General features: G+C 43.4%; 1 protein-coding gene across 2 annotated transcripts in view; it reads right to left on the reverse strand.

Moving 5' to 3' along the window:
• Positions 1-17,030, reverse strand: part of KSR1 (kinase suppressor of ras 1) — a 170,394-nt gene that overhangs the window by 14,459 nt on the left and 138,905 nt on the right. Inside the window, exons 10-16 of one of the 2 annotated variants that reach the window (XM_060693202.2) lie at positions 15,802-15,970; positions 13,353-13,394; positions 10,924-10,978; positions 9,523-9,574; positions 8,354-8,736; positions 6,307-6,403; positions 4,793-4,926 (exon numbers count right to left, since the gene is read on the reverse strand). In XM_060693202.2, the coding sequence (XP_060549185.1) occupies positions 4,793-4,926; positions 6,307-6,403; positions 8,354-8,736; positions 9,523-9,574; positions 10,924-10,978; positions 13,353-13,394; positions 15,802-15,970 (932 nt within the window). The remainder of the gene's footprint in view (positions 1-4,792; positions 4,927-6,306; positions 6,404-8,353; positions 8,737-9,522; positions 9,575-10,923; positions 10,979-13,352; positions 13,395-15,801; positions 15,971-17,030) is intronic. The other variant, XM_060693201.2, reaches the window with a different exon arrangement.

A 17,030-nucleotide genomic window follows, 5' to 3' on the forward strand; every position in this document is an offset into this window, starting at 1 on the left:
AATGCAATGCGCATGTGACCCCCCCCGCACCCCGCACATTTATTTATTTATTTATTTATTATTCGAATTTCTATACTGCCCTTCTCCTTTCGGACTCAGGGCGGTGAACAGCCAAAATAAAAACATTTATACATAAGTACGATTAAAAATAGATTTAAAATAATTAAATTTGGCCCATAGTTTAAAATTTATCAATTTAAAATCCATATCAAAATTTAAAACCAACCATAAAATCATAAAATCAAGAGAGACCGGCTAACTGAAAGAGATGAGTTTTTAGGGCCCGACGAAAGGTCCAGAGGTCGGAGATCACTCGTATCTCTGGGGGTAGATTGTTCCAAAGGGTAGGTGCCACCACAGAGAAGGCTCTCCTCATGCTCTACCCTCATTTGTAGTGATGCCATTAGAGCAGAGCATGCGCACATGATTCCCCCCGGGCTCCCCCATGTATGCACACGCTCCCCCGTGGCCCGTTTTTGGTCCCAGGAGGCTGCAGGGAGGCCTGCTAGGCCCAAAATGGGCTGCGGGGGGAGGTGCATCGCACCCCCCATTGCTCCCGCCCCCGCGCATGCACACATGACTCCGTGGGCATACACGCGCATGTCTCCCATGTGCCCCACCCCCCATTGCATGCGCGGCAGAGACCCAAGAATTAGCTGGCCGGCAGGAGGCAAGCGTGCATGCGGGGTGGAGCTGAGCTGGGCGACAGCTCACGTGCCCGCAGAGAGGGCTCTGTGTGCCACCTGTGGCACACGTGCCATAGGTTTGCCATCATGGGCATAGGGTTTGCTGTCTGAGGAGAGGGTTGGACTAGAAGACCTCCAAGGTCCCTTCCAGCTCTGCTATTCTGTTAAAGTCCATCGAATGGAAAGACTGGACAATATTCCAACTTTTGTTTCCTAGATCCTGTTGCCTCAAATTTAAGGCTTTGTTATTAACGTTTTAAAAGGTGATATTAGCTATTTTAACAATGGCAGTTTGGGCCTCTTTTTTTCAAATTTAAGAAAGCACATTTTCCCCTTCTTAGGCAAGGCCATTTCTTTGGTATGCGAGAACTTGCTTTTTCAGCAACTACTACACAATAGACAGCTTATTTGGAAAGTCCTTGAATACTTTCAAGAAAGATATCAAATCTATCTGGGACAGAGTTAATGTGACCCGTAAACTTGTCACTTGTGGAATGTTATCTAGGATCAGTCTTTTCTATTGTTCAAGCTTCACATGCAATTCATGTCTTTTACTGTTTGATCGTTTGCTTACTGACGTATCACATATATTGAATGTACGTATCATTTGTTTCTGTACCCTGTAAAAAGACTTGACCCCTCCCCCCCTTTAATAAAGGTGTTTTGCTTTGCCCGAATGACTTGGTGATTTGTATTTACAGGTGGGCAAAGAAGCCCCTTTGCAAAGGTTAAAGCAAGGGTCTCCAAACTTGGGAACTTTAAGACTTGTGGACTTCAATTCCCAGAATTCCCCAGCCAGCATGGGGAATTCTGGGAGTTGAAGTCCACAAGTCTTAAAGTTCCCAAGTTTGGAGACCCCTGGTTTAAAGCATGTCTCTCTCTCTCTCTCTCTTTATTTATTTATTTATTATTTAAATTTTTATACCGCCCTTCTCCTGAGGGACTCAGGGCGGTGCACAGCCACAATAAAATACGTAAATCCATAAAATTTAAAAACAATTTAAAACATATTAAATAATTTGGCCCTATATGGCCCTCTCTAATTCGGGGATCATGTTCTTATCAAGTCAAACTCTGGTGCCTGAATTTGGAGGCAACAGCAGTAAACATTAACCCTGTGTAGCCTCTACCGTTCCTGAAATATGGCTCTCTGCTTGAATTCCAAGTCTTTAAAAAATTATCTTGATAGTGAATTTAAGCCCTGCAAAGAAAATTAGAGGGGTGCGGTGGCTCAGTGGCTAAGACACTGAGCTTGTCGATCGAAAGGTCGGCAGTTCAGCGGTTCGAAACCCTAGCGCCGCGTAACGGGTTGAGCTCCCGTTACTTGGCCCAGCTTCTAGGGACCTAGCAGTTCGAAAACACGTAAAAAATGCAAGTAGAAAAATAGGGACCATCTTTGGTGGGAAGGTAACAGTGTTCCATGCGCCTTTGGCGTTTAGTCATGCTGGCCACATGACCACGGAGACGTCTTTGGACAGCGCTGGCACTTCGGCTTTGAAATGGAGATGAGCACCGCCCCTTAGAGTTGGGAACAACTAGCACGTATCTGCAAGGGGAACCTTTACCTTATACCTTTAAAGAAAATGAAGCATGTTTCACTTACACTTATGCACTTCGATAGCAACTTCATCCTTCTTTACTTAGATCTACAACTTGAAGGGTGTGAACTGAATTCAACTTGAATTCAATGAGAGGGTTCAAAATGGAGGCTTAACAGTCTTTGTACTGATTCAGTGGCACTTCAGGCAGTTGGTTCAAATTATGAGTCTCCAAGTGCAGAAGGCTGTTTTCAAGCAAAATAAGTGATAAAGAACAAGTATATCTTCTTCTTTCTCAGCTACAAGCCTGGAAACCAACAGTCCAGGAAAAATGTGGTCATTGGCTTCCTAGAATTACTACGTGGTTGTGGCAATCGGGTGAAAAGTCAAAAGCAAGTTCTAAAGTGAGCTGCATCTCATAAGAAAGTTGAAATATATGACTCGTTGCATGTCACACAAGTTTATCAGCATTTTATTTCTGTGGGAAAGAAACGGCTTTCCAGTAACAAACTAACCAAATACATCAAATAAATAAAATGTAAGAACAAGACTTTCGTCATATCGTTATGAAAGTTTCCAACATAAGAACCAGGCTGTAGATTTGAAATCAGCAAAAGTGAGATTTAAATCCAGGTGAATGAAAAAAGCACTGGGGAATTTCTATTAGATTATAGGATAGCACACATGATATGATGATATGATATGACATGATAGCAGGATTCCAGTATTTGGGAGGTTGCCACAAAGAAGAGGGAGGTCAACTTATTTCTCAAAGCATCAGAAGGCAAGACAAGAAAACAATGGATGGAAACTAATCAAAGAGAGAAGCAACCTGGAACTAAGGAGACCCATCCTAACAGGGAGGACAATTAACCAGTGGGACAGTTTCCCTTCAGAAATGATGGGTGTTCCATCACTGGAAGCTTTCAAGAAGAGACTGGAGCCACTTGTCTGAAATGGTATAGGTGTCAGCACTTCAAACTACATTCGTTCCAGTGCTGACATAAGGAGGAGAAGAGGGGGCAGCTGGCAAGAGGACACTTGACTTCTCACCTACTTATTTTCCCTGAAGATAATATCCCCTAGGAGATGGGTTGGGAGGGGGGACATTCCTGGGAGCTGAAGTAGTAGATATGGGGAGAGTGATTTGGAAGATGGCCAATGAGACGCAGAGAATTGGGGAACGGAAAGGGAAGGTTTGGGGTCAGGAAATCAGTGTTGGCTTCGACATAATCGGGGACAGATTGTCGTGCTTAATAAATGAAAGATTTCATCAAAGACTATTCATTTGGAAAATGCAATTTATTTGAGACGACATCGAAACCTGACAATAGGGCCATGATGGTAAACCTATGTCAGAGGTGGCACGCAGCGCCCTCTCTGTGGGCACGTGAGCCATCGCCCCAGCTCAGCTTTGCCACACATGCATGTGCGCCTCCTGCTGGCCAGCTGGTCTTTGGGTCTCTGCTGTGCATGCCCGGGGTGCACGCGGGGGCAGGGCGCGCATGCACAAGGGGGCAAAGCGCATGCGGGAGCTGCACTCACATGTGGGGCACAGGGAGTATGTGAGGGTCGCGCACGCATGTATGGGGCCGGTGCATGTGGGGGGCCATATGGAGGCAGGGGGCATGCACAGGGGGCACATGTGTGTGGGCCGCACGCGCATTGCATTTTGCGGGTACACGCATGCTTTAGGCACTTGGTCCGGCAAAGATTAGCCATCAGTGGTATAGGGTCTCCTGCTTGGGCTAGTCACTAGAAGTCCTCCAGGGTGCCTTCCAGTTCTATTCTGGTTAGATGGAGAGCCATCATTACGGAGAGAAGATCCCTAGTTTTATTTCCATCTCATCTATGGATATCAAAACCTGAATTTGCAAATCTTTCCCTATGAAAAGCTAAGTCAAGTCCATACAGGACTTGAAATTATTTCCTAATCATAAATGATTGAGGCACTGAAGATCAGTATCAATTTTTAAAAAATAAACCTTAAACCAAGAGGAAGCCCCATGCCAATAGCTACATATCCAACCATGTAAATATAGGCATGCTGCCTGGGGAATTCTGGGAGTTGAAGTCCACACATTGGTGGACAAAGTTGATGGAATTGAAAACCACTGATTTAGAGGCTGCCCAATTCCAAATAACTCTGGGCGGCTTGCAAAAATAAAAGTACAGATGTTATGAATTCAAAAGAAATGCAGGTAAAAAACACATTACTTCCTGGTTAAAACCAGGAAATAACGACACCCGGGCGGGTGGGCGGAGCTTTGCTCCACCATCGCTACCAGATCACCGAACCAACCACGACGATCGCTACCAGATCGCCTGATCCAGTCCGAACCGGAACCATTTCACCCCTGGTGTGTATGGACATCAGAACCTTAAATCCAAGCCATATGTTCCTTTCTGGGGGGTCCATTGTAACTTTAAACAGCCATTAAGCAAGCAGTCAGGGATTACCTATACTTCTTTGGATGGATTCTAGATTCCACAGCTATATCAGAGGTGTAGATTTTGAACCTGACGGCTAAGAGAAACTAGCCAGAACTACAATCATGGGAAACCTACCTTCCTTCTTGAACCACTCCAGAAATTCCAAACAAGCCAAAGTCAGTGATCACGACTTTCCCATTTTCATAGAAAATGTTCTTGGATTTGAGATCTTTGTGCACGATCCCTTTTGCATGAAGGTACCCCATGCCCTGGGAGGAAAAAATAATCATATATATGTGTGTGTGAATGGGAGAAAGAATGTTAAACAGAAATATATATACCGTTGTTTCTATCTTGTTTCAACGATAAACAGAAAAATGTATAATTATTTTGATCTTGCTTCAGTCTTCATTCAAAATCCACTCAATTGCCTGATTTATGTTCCCTAGGGGGTGTTGTTTGACTGTTACTTAGCAAATTGTATGAAGTTAGCCACTTTATAACACAGTTAATGGCTGTGTGTGTGAATTCAGTATTGTAATTAACTAAAACATGGTTAAATGATAATAGGTTAGCACAGTGTGGAAACACCCAAACAATGATGCAATGGCTGCTTGTTTTGAAAGGTCCCTAGCAGCAGCAGGCCTGTGATTCACGTTATTTTAAGACCTCGCCACAGCCAAGAATCATGGTTCTAGGTTTGAGGCAGTGATGAAATCTAAAATTTGTTACTACCGGTTCTGTGGGTGTGGCTTGGTGAGGGTGGGGGTGGGGGTAATGTGACTGGGTGGGCGTGGCCATTTTTCTTTTTTTTAACCTTTAAAACCATTTTTTCTACAACCTCTTCGGCCAAAGAGGTTGTAAAAAATGCTTTCAAAAGCCTCTGACGATCCCAGCTGAGTTGCCTGATTGTCAGAGACTTTTTTTTCTTTTAAACGCCTCTGCCAATCAGGCAACTCAGCTTGGATCGTCAGAGGCTTTTAAAAGAAAAAAATCCTCTGCCAATCAGGCAACTCAGCTTGGATCGTCAGAGGCTTTTAAAAGAAAAAAATCCTCTGCCAATCAGGCAACTCAGCTTGGATCGTCAGAGGCATTTAAAAGAAAAAAAGCTTCTGATGATCGCACGGCTCAGCTGGGCATGGGGGTGGGGGGCAGGGATTTTTGCTACCGGTTCTCCGAACCATCCACCTCCATCGCTACCGGATCAGGCGATTCGGTCCGAACCGGGAGCATTTCACCCCTGGTTTGAGGCCAATATGAATAAGTCTTATGGCTTGGATCACAGTTATGTTTCTGCTGAGGAGATTCAAGGGAGAGAAGGTATCCTTAAATTAGTGTTTTCCAACCTTAACCATTTTAAGATGTGTGGACTTCAACTCCCAGAATACCCCTGCCAGCACTGTATTCATTACACATCTTAAAATGGCTAAGGTTGGGGAAAGCTGTCTTGAATGAACACGGTGTGAAAGGAGAAAGCAATAGGAAAAATAATAAACTTTTTAATGTATCGAAATAAAACCCAGAGACTCTTTTACAACCAGAGTCCAGCACAGTGAAATTGCTCTCCTCCACCAGAATGAAGCCTAGGTAGGGCAGCTGCCTTCTTCAGAAGACATTCAACGCAAACCCCTCTGCAAAGTCCTTCTTACCTTAATAATCTCCTGAGCTATCTGCCTGGTCTTGTTGATATCCAGAGGTGTTTTGGGATCCCTGACTACTGAGTGAAGCGTCCTTCCTTTGCAGAAACTAAGGAAGACCAGCAGACAAATGCATTAGAAACAAAGCTTAACAACAATTGGCAACTCTACTGTAGAAGCAGTACAGATAGTCTTCGACTTATGACCACAATTAGGACTGGAATTTCAGTCGCTAAGAGATGTGATCTCTCTCAGAACAGAACAGAATAGAATAGAACAGTGTTTCTCAACCTTGGAAGCTTGAAGATGGGTGGACTTCAACTCCCAGAATCCACCAGCCAACGCTGCTGGCTGGGGGATTCTGGGAGTTGAAGTCCACCCATCTTCAAGCTACCAAGGTTGAGAAACACTGGAATAGAATAACAGACTTGGAAGGGTCCAATCCCCTGCTGAGGTAGGAAACCCTATATACCATTTCAGTCAAATGCTTGTCCAATCTCTTCTTTAAAACTTCCAGTGTTGGACAGTGGTGAAATGTAAAATTTGTTACTACCAGTTCTGTGGGCATGGCTTGGTGATGGAGGTGGTGGGGTGTTAATATGACTGAGTGGGCGTGGCCAACTTTTTTTTTTTCTTTTAAAACCATTTTTTCTACAACCTCTTTGAGGTTGTAAAAAAATGCTTTTAAAGCCTCTGAGAATCCCAGCTGACTTGCCTGATCGGCAGAGGCTTTTTTTCCTTTTAAAAACGTTTTTTCTATAACCTCTTCAGTTATCATTAACCATCTTTAACTTCAACCCTGAGTCTTCAGAGAAAGGCGGCATATAAATTGAACTAATTAAATTAAATTAAATTAAACCCAATACACAAAATACAAGCTGCTATGTCCGATGAAAACAAACCAGGGTTAGGCCGAATTGATACATTGCACTGAAGCATACGGGTAGTCTTTGACTAGTCATCACAACTGGGACCAGAATTTCTGTTGCTAAGTAAGGTGGTTGTTAAGTGAGTCACATCTGATTTTACTATCTTTTTTTTTTGCCATGGTGCAACTGCAAACGACTGTGGTTGTTAAGTGAATCACGCAGTCATTAAGAAAAACCGACTTCCCCCATTGAAGCTGCTTGTCTGAAGCCTACTGGGAAGGTCATGAATGTTATTTATTTATTTGCTTGTTTGTTTGTTTGTTATTTGATTTCTACAGCCAGCAATCTCAGTCAATCATGAAATTAATTAATTAATTAATTCAGTCATTCATTCAATTTCTACAGCCACCCATCTCAGTCAATCATGAAATTCATTCCTTCATTCCTTCATTTGATTTCTACAGCCACTCATCTCAATCAATCATGAAATTCATTCATTCATTCGATTTCTACAGCCACCCATCTTGGTCAATCATGAAATTCATCCATTCATTCATTTGATTTATATAGCCACCCATCTCAGTCAATCATGAAATTCATTCATTCATTCATTCATTCGATTTCCACAGTCACCCATCTCAATCAATCATGAAATTCATTTATTCATTCATTCATTCATTTGATTTCTACAGCCACCAATCTTGGTCAATCATGAAATTCATTCATTCATTCATTTGATTTCTACAACCACCCATCTTAGTCATTCATTCATTCATTCATTCATTCATTCATTCATTCATTCATTCGATTTCCACAGCCACCCATCTCAGTCAATCATTCATTCATTCATTCATTCATTCATTCATTCATTCATTCATTCAATTTCCACAGCCACCCATCTCAATCAATCATGAAATTCATTCATTTGATTTCTACAGCCACCCATCTCAGTCAACCATGAAATTAATTAATTAATTAAATAGATTTCTACAGCCACCCATCTCAGTCAATCACTCTGGGCAGCTTGCAATTCAGAAAAAATATATTACCATTAAAAGACTAACTTCTGATGCTCTTGTTAGGTTCTGTTTTGTAATTGTTGCTGGCCACACTTAAGGCTTGACAAGGAGATAAGCAGCCATACAAATAGAAACAAATGGCCTGGGATCGACCAAGATGATGATCCTTACCTGGTAATGATTGCTAGATGAGGGGGGTTCATGCAAGCACCCATAAAAAGCACCACGTTTTCATGCCTGGTTTGCCGGTAGTTCATCACTTCCTTCTTGAAGAGCTTCAGGTGATCCTGGTTGTTCCCATCTATCTCCAGCAAACGGATGGCCACTTCTCCATGCCATCTCCCCCGGTACACCTTGCCCCACCGTCCTTGGCCAATAGGGTCTCCCAGTTCAATCTGCTCGAAGGGAATGTCCCATTCCTGCAAGTAGACGCTGGTTTGGCTAGCCTTGCGTGAGATCATCCCCCGCCATCGTGAACGCCGGGTTGGCAGGTCGTCAATCTCATCTTCATCGTCCTCAGCTTCCATCTTGTTTTGCTCTTGGTCGTCCGTGTGCTTGGGAAGAAAGGGGGAACAATAGCAATAAAGATGAACACCCCTAACTTGGAATCCCACCACATTCTCCCCAATGAAACCAACCAGGGGTTGCTGGGTGGGTGTGGCCATGGTGGGCATGGCCTAGTCAGCCTCTTGCACCATGGCGGGAGGGGTTTTGCCCTCCCCGGGCTCCGGAGGCTTTCCTCAAGCCTCCAGGAGGGGGAAAACGGCCTCCCCAGGCTCCAGACGCCCTCTGGAAAATGGCCTATTTCCGGCCTTCCTGAACTTCTGGTAGGCCCGTTTTTCACCCTCCGCGAGCCTCCGCGCATGCCCTGCACTTACCTGCATCCAAAACAGGCCGTGCGGGAGGGGTGGGCGGGGCCAGCCAGGAGTGGGATTTGGGGGTTCTCCAAATTGCACAGAATCTTAGCTAGAGGTTCTCCCAAGCCCTTGTGAACCCCCAACAGCCCACCCCTGGAACCAATTCTGCAACTATTTGGATTATTCTCTATCCCAGGGTTACTCAATCTCAGCACCTTTTAAGCTATGTGGACTTCAACTCCCAGAATTCCCCAGGCTGAGAAACACTGCTCTTCCCTATGTGATACGTTCAGCTTCTATGGTTACCTACATATTCACCAAACGAGCTATAATCAATAAAGGGGATTATTGGTAGCTCAGGGTTGAAATGAGGGGTTCTGGGTGCTCTCTGAGCTTGGTAGTTTTCTTGTAGATGTTTCCTTGCCCAAACTAGGTAACGTCATCAGTGCTAATAGGGAGCACTGCTAGCAAGGGGGAACTTACTTCTGTGTCCCGTTCTTCAACTCCATCAGTCTCTAGGGGCACCTCAGCATTGCTGGAGAGAAGAAAAAGAAGAGAGAATGGGTGAACTGATCTTGCAAGGTCACCCTTATTTGACATGCCTGATGTAGACATTCGTTAATACAATTAACACTGTGAAAACAAGAACACAATTCCCTTGGTGAAGCTCATGTTGACGCTGTACAGTAAGACTCTCAGACTGTTTCTCCTAATGGACATGGCCTTGCATAGCCGTATTCAAACTACAATCAATGAACAATGGGTTCTAGTTTTATAGAAGCTTATAAGGGAATTCACGGTAACAGAATGCACAAATAATAAGGGTTGAGTTTACTAGTCATCAAAGTTCTCCAATTCTCATTTCCGGGATTAACCGCTTCCAGTCTAGACTGCAAAGAAGACAGTGTGACATTTGTGAGGACCACATGTAGGGAAGGGCATTGAAGAAAAGGTGGAATAAAATGCATAACACAACACCACAGGATATGTAACACAATCTTGCTGCAACAGGCATAGGAGGGTTTTTTTTCTCTTGAGGGTGGGCCACTTTTCTCTTTCTTTCCTGCCCTCTCAGCAATTGTCACTAGGAAGAACCAAGCATTCTGGCCAGAACACATTGCATGCAGAAAGGGCTTTTTCCCCCCCTAATTAGACTACTGTAACGATATGACTTTTGATTAAATGGGGTTCCCCCACTATAAGCCATGAAACCCTCTTTCCAAGGGTACCTTTCCTATCCAAGCAAGATAAGATATAGGGTTAAAGGCATCTCATTAAAAGGGATTTTGAGTAAGGTTGTCTCAGCCCAGCAGGCTGTATCATCTGGCAAATCAGATACCCAGATCAAATATTTAAAACAGAAAAAAGAATGTTGTTGTTATGTTTACTGCTGACCACTAGGAGGCACCATACAACTGATTTTGTCCTTGTATTGGAATTTGTAAGAGCCTCCATAGAAAGATAGATAGATAGATAGATAAATATACACACACACATACATCTTTATCTTTATCTATATCATCTATATCTATATCTATATCTCTATCTATATCTACTGTATATCTATATCTCTATCTATCTATCTATCTATCTATCTATCTATCTATTTATCCATCTATCTATCTATCTATCTATCTATCTATCTATCTATCTATCTATCTATCTATCTATATATCTATATATCATATACAGGTATTCTCGACCTTTGATTGTAATTGAGTTTGGCAATTACACTCATACACTCATACACTTTTGTACACTTTTTATTTATACTTTTTTACACTTTTTCAGTGCTTGTAATTTGGAATGGCCGCTAAATGAATGGTTGTAAATCGAACACTACCTGTAAAGGGAAATGCTGTAGACAAATAAAAAGAGACTTACTTAGTACTTTCTGTAGTTTCAGGAGGCTGCGTTATTTGTGGAGTACCAGGAATTTCTAAAAGAAAGAAGAATATATGGGGGAAAAAAGACTGATGTGCACAATTCTCAAGTTCTCACTGTTAAATGGGTAAATTTAGTAATTTACTGGTAAATTCAGCAACATACATCAAAGAAATATTTAGCTGTAGAGAACTAAAAAGTCAAAATGGATAACCCACAAAGCCACAGGGCAAAAGCCTGCTTGAGGCTGGACTAGTTTTAGCTGGGGAATCAGACACCCTCTATAAATTCCTATCTAGAAGCAATGAAATATTTAATAAAGTTGTAGCTCAGGGTTGAGATGAGCGGTCCTTGGTGTTCTCTGAGCCCGGCTGTTTTCAGACCAACAATCAAGAAGTAAACAATACCCCAATCAAGGAACTGCCAATTAAGCCCACAGTAAACAACTGAACCAAAGAACTTCCAAGACCATTCCCATCAACACTGACAGGGCAAGCCAGTTTAATATAAACTGAGAGCAAACCCCATTCCTTACTAGCACTGATGATGTTACCTAGTTGGGTAATGAAACGTCTGCAAGAAAACAACCAAGCTCAGAGAGCACCAAGGATCCCTCAATGATGGATTTGTTTTCACAGGCAGGAACCTTCCAAAATGGGATTTCCTCTACTGCATCAAAACTATGACTTTCAAGCTGAAAAACTGTCAAACTTGATGAGTGGCGTTCACAGGAGGAGAGGGGCAGAGTCAAAAAAGGCAATATGGCAGTGTCCTTGTGATGCAAACCCTGCCTGGTCAAAAGGTGTGGGGGCTTGCATTATGACACCACAATGGCAGTCTTGTCTTTCTGACACAATCCTATGGCTACAACTGTTATTGGCACTAGCACTATTATGTTTTGGCAGCAATTTCCTCTCCAGCCTTGTTTCAATTTAGTTTCTGAACATTTTGTTACCAGACTAGGTAACATCAGTAGCAGGTTTTTCTTGTCCTTTTCTCCTTAGGTTATAAATGTCTACTTTTATGTATATGTATCTATGTGCCACTAAAACTCTCGTCCCTGTAACCTTTAATTGGGAGAAACAGTATAACTATGTTTTTTTAAATTTGATTTATATGCCGCCCTTCTCCGGAGACTCAGGGCGACTTACAATGCGTTAAGCAATAGCCTTCATACTTTTGTATATTTTATACAAAGTCAGCTTATTGCCCCCACAATCTGGGTCCTCATTTTACCTACCTTAGAAAGGATGGAAGGCTGAGTCAGCCTTGAGCCTGGTGAGATTTGAACTTGCAGTAATTGCAGGCAGCTGATGTTAATAATAGTGCTTTAGTCAGCTGCACCACCAGGGCTCTTTTGAACCAAGGTTACCTTAAACAGGTCACCTTACAGAACATGGGACCAAAATCTGGGTCCTATGACTCCCATTGAACTGAAATTTGGCAGATTTTATAAAAACAATTCATGACCTTTATGACATAGTGTAAAATGTCATAAAACCTTTTCCGTGATGTTTATGCTCCTTACATGGGCTATTTCTAAGACAGGTGCACATCTTTGAATGTACCCCACCTTTTCCAGTGAAGGCAGCGTATTAGAAGCTCTGGCCCTGTGGAAAACTTTGAGGAATGTGGTAAGGAAACCTCTCTCTGATAGGTCACAGGCAGGGGTGGGCTCCTGGGGGTTCGGACGAACCTCTAGCCAAGGATCGCCGGGGTTCAGTGAACCCCCAAATATCACCCCTGGCTGGGCATGTCCACCCTGCCCCGCCGCTCCCAGGAGTCTCCACACAGCCCGTTCATCATTCCAGGTAAGTGCAGGGGCCGCGCAGAGAGTGTGGGAGGGCAAAAAATGGGCCTACCAGAGGTTCCGGAAGTCTGGAAACGGGCCTGTTTCCAGCCTCCGGAGGACCTCTGGACCCCGGGGGAAGCTGTTTTTGTCCCCCTAAGGGCTCAAGAAAAGCCTCTGGAGCCTGGGGAGGGTGAAAAATGCCACGCCCCCACCCCCTGCTGTGGTGCAGGTGGCCGACTAGGCCACGCGTACCACAGCCACCCCCACCCAGCAACAGGGCAGCGAACCTGTTGCTAAAGGATCTGAAGCCCACCCCTGGCCACAGGTTGTCTAATTGTTCATAAAAGGGGAAATGCATTGAATTGATTTGTGCAGAGAAAAGTCAAAGATCATGCTTTATTATGTCGCAGTAGCATGCGCCTATAAAACTTTTGCTATAAAAGAACAGGGATTGGAACAAATGACGTCACAAGAAAAACGAATGGTGTGTTTTCAGTAAGCAGGAGTGCAGTGTGAGAGCGCAACATGCAGGAGAAAAATCGGTCTCTCTCTCTTTCTCTCTCTGTGGTTATAAAAATAAAAATTGCAGGAAAATCAAGTGATGTTTGAGCAGCTACATGTTAGAAGATAAACTTACCTGGAAAGATAAACTGTTGTCTATGCTGAATGTAGTGAGCGGCTGTTTAGTTTGGGTTTGGTTTAGGCAGAAAGGGAGAAGAAAGGGGAAGAGAAAAAGACAAAACAAAAGATCACAGTAGTTAAAAAGTTAGCACATGAGGCGATTAGTGTGTGTGTGTGTGTGTCTGTAGTAAATTAATCCCAGTTCAGTTAGTAAACTGTAAATAAGCAACCAGTGAGAATGCTTCTGAGTGCAGGCAGTTAGGGAAGCATGCAACCAGTTGGAAAATGATTTTATTTTATTTTATTTTATTTTATTTTATTTTATTTTATTTTATTTTATTTTATTTTATTTTATTTTATTATTTTATTTTATTTTATTTATTTATTATTTTATTTACTGTTATTGTTATTTTTTTTTATTATTTAGAAGAGGTAGAAAATTAATGCTTAGTGGAGAAAGAGACCTAGGAGGAATTGCCTCAGTGGTAGGTTTCAAATTTTTTTACTACCGGTTCTGTGGGTGTGGCTTGGTGGACGTGGCATGGCTTGGTGGGTGTGGTTTGATGGGCATGGCAGGGGAAGGAAACTGCAAAATCCCCATTTCCTCCCAATCAGCTGGGACTTGGTAGGCGGAGAATAGATGGGGGCGGGGCCAGTCAGAATTTTTACTACCGGTTCTCCGAACTACTCAAAATTTCCGCTACCGGTTCTCCAGAACTGGTCAGAACCTGCTGAAACCCACCTCTGAATTGCCTCCATTCAGAAACCGAGTTCCTTTCCCCTCGTCTTTATGCTGCTTGCAGGTAGTCCTCGACTTACAACTATTTGGTGAGTGACTGTTTGAAGCTACAATGGCACTAGAAAAAGTGACTTACAACCAACCAGTACTTGCACTCATTGCAGCATCCTTATGGACACATAAGCAAAATTCAAACACTTAACAACTGGCTCATATTTATGACGATTGCAGAGCCCTGGGGTCATGTGATCACCTTTTGTGACCTTCCATGCGGAAGCTGGATTCGCTTAGCAACCGTGCTGCTGATTTAACAACTTAACAATGATTCATTTAACAACCGTGGCAAGGAAGGTCGTAAAATGGAGCAAAATTAACTTAATTGTCTTGTTTAGCCACAGAAGCTCAGTTGTGACCGTCACACGAGGACTACCTCTGATGTTTGCTTTTTCCAGAGAGAGAACGACATCAGTTATGTTTTAGCAAATATACAAATTCTCTTTATCTATGGATAAAGAAATGTATTACAGCAGAAAGTCTGATGAACAGATACCTGCCAAGAATATATATATATTATTCAATTCAATAACACTATTCTAGTCCACAAAAGTTTCAGGCTAAGAATATTTTGGAAGTGTCCAACTTCTCTGGGGAGGGGAACAGAGCAGCCTTGATCTTTAAGTGATCTGCTATAGACTCACTACAAAAATGCAGGCAGACAAAGAAGTAGGTTTGTGGTGGGATTTTTAATTGCAGACGTTAAGTATCACAACACGAAGTTGTTTTTGTTTTGACTATTCTAAGCACTCTTGGAACAAGTTAGAGGAGAAACATTTCTCTCATCAAAATTGCTTTGGGTAGCGAGATGGGCAGCACATAAATTTAATAAATAAATGTGGGTTAGGCGGCTTTATTGTTTTCATGTGAACATCTCCCAGGCAACTCTTTTTAGTGGGTATTGTGGTCCCCCAGCGGAGCTGGTGGCAGACTCAGACAGTGAGGAGGTTGGGGAGGAACATGGGCCAGTCCTGGAGTCTGGGGAAGGCTCTGATGAGGGCTCTGCATCGGAGGCAGAGATGGAGCCAGGGCCGTTCAACAGTTATCAGCTGCCTTCGGAGTCGGATATCAGTGGGGCAGAAGAACAGCTGGAGCCTGTTCCCGATGTGCGCATGCGCAGAGCTGCCAGGAGAAGAGAACAGCTAAGGAACAAGGGCCGATTCAGGAGTAAAGGCACAGGGGGATGGTGAATGGCCCCTCCCATAGGGAATAAAGAGAAGGGAAGGGAAGGGGAGTTTGCAGGAGACAATTAGTTCAATTCATGAGGGTGAAGAGCTGTTCCTGACTTCTTGCCAAGTAATTGCTGCTACAGCGTGGCATTTGGAAGATACCGGCCTGGCAACTCTCCAAGCCTGATAAAGGTCTGTAGTTGTGAAATCTCATGAAAGACAGTTTGCCGGGACTTTGCTGGAGAGGAATTTCCCTTTAACCTAAATAAAAGAAGTTTTATCGGGACGAGGAGTCCGCTTCATGTTCTTGGGAAGCCTAGGTCAGAACAGTGGGTAACTGATAAATTAAAACAAGATGCCCTGGCAAAGAAAAGCAAAAACCGGTTGCATCTTAACTTTACTGAGTTGAGTTTTTATTTTGATTTCTTCTTTGGCTGGCCAGATTGCGCAGAAGGTAGTCTTTGGCAAACCTGGAGTTTTTTCCTCTTCTGAAAACAACTTACCTGGGAAGTTGAACCGGCTGTCCCGCTGGCCCATGGGTGATGGGTTTGGGGGAGGCGTTGCGCTGGGGGGGTTGGAAGACTGGAAGGGGGCTGGAGAGGATGGTGTGGAAGAGGTGGTAGAAGACGGGTTGCTACTGGAGTCGAGGTGATTGATTGCTGTGGGATGTTCCTGCGAGAGATCAAAGCAACACTGAAATCTTGGAAATTAGTGATTTTTGAGATCAGATGAGACAAAACATCATTCTTGGCTTTCCTTCCTTAGCCAGAAAGCTTTGTTTTAAGACTCTGAGCTCAAGCCATAACTAGCTATGACTGGCCAACCTCTTAAAACAGGATGGTCAATTCATAAGACACTTGCAGCCGTTTTAATCCCAAAATGGCTTTCCCTATAGATCACAATGCTGCTAAAATCTGGCATCTAGATACAGGTACTTCTCGGCTTACAACCATTCATTTAGCGACTGTCTGAAATTACAATGGCGCTGACAAAAGTGACTTGCAACCGATCCTGACACTTACAACAGTTTGCAGCATCCCTGCGGTCACGTGTTCAAAAATTTGGGCGCTTGGCCACTGGCATGTATTTACAATGGTTACAGCATCTTGGAATCACGTGGTCGCCATCTGCAATCTTCCTAGCCAGCTTCTGACAAGCAAACTCAATGGAGATTCGCTTAATGACTGTGTGATTCACTTAACAAAGGCAGAGATTTGCTTATCAACCTTGGCAAAAATGTCATAAAATTGAGCGTGACTCACTTAACTACCTTGCTTAGCAACAGAAGTTCTGATTCCAATTGTGGTCGTAAGACGAGGACTGCCTATACTGGCTTTCAGTAGCACAGGTTTCATTAAAATGTGTTTGCTAAACACTGTGCTGGAATCCAACTGCAGGTGGTTTTACTTCCGGCCTCACCCCCACATGGCTCTGTGCATGTTCTTTGTAAAACTCAATACCAGGAGTGAAATGCTCCCAGTTCGGACTGGATCGCCCGATCCGGTAGCGATGGAGGCGGGTGGTTCGGAGAACCGGTAGCAAAAATCCCTGCCCCCCTCCCATTGCCCAGATGAGCCACGCAATCATCAGAGGCTTTTTTTTATTTTTAAAAGCATTTTTTCTACAACCTCCTTGGCTGAAAAAATGCTTTTAAAAGTTAAAAAAAAAAGCCTCTGATGATCGTGCGGCTTAGCTGGGATCATCAGAGGCTTTTAAAAGCATTTTTCCTACA

This window comes from Pantherophis guttatus, chromosome 1 (assembly GCF_059756535.1).
Source record: "Pantherophis guttatus breed Tessera chromosome 1, ASM5975653v1, whole genome shotgun sequence".
Classification (NCBI taxonomy): Eukaryota; Metazoa; Chordata; class Lepidosauria; order Squamata; family Colubridae; genus Pantherophis; species Pantherophis guttatus.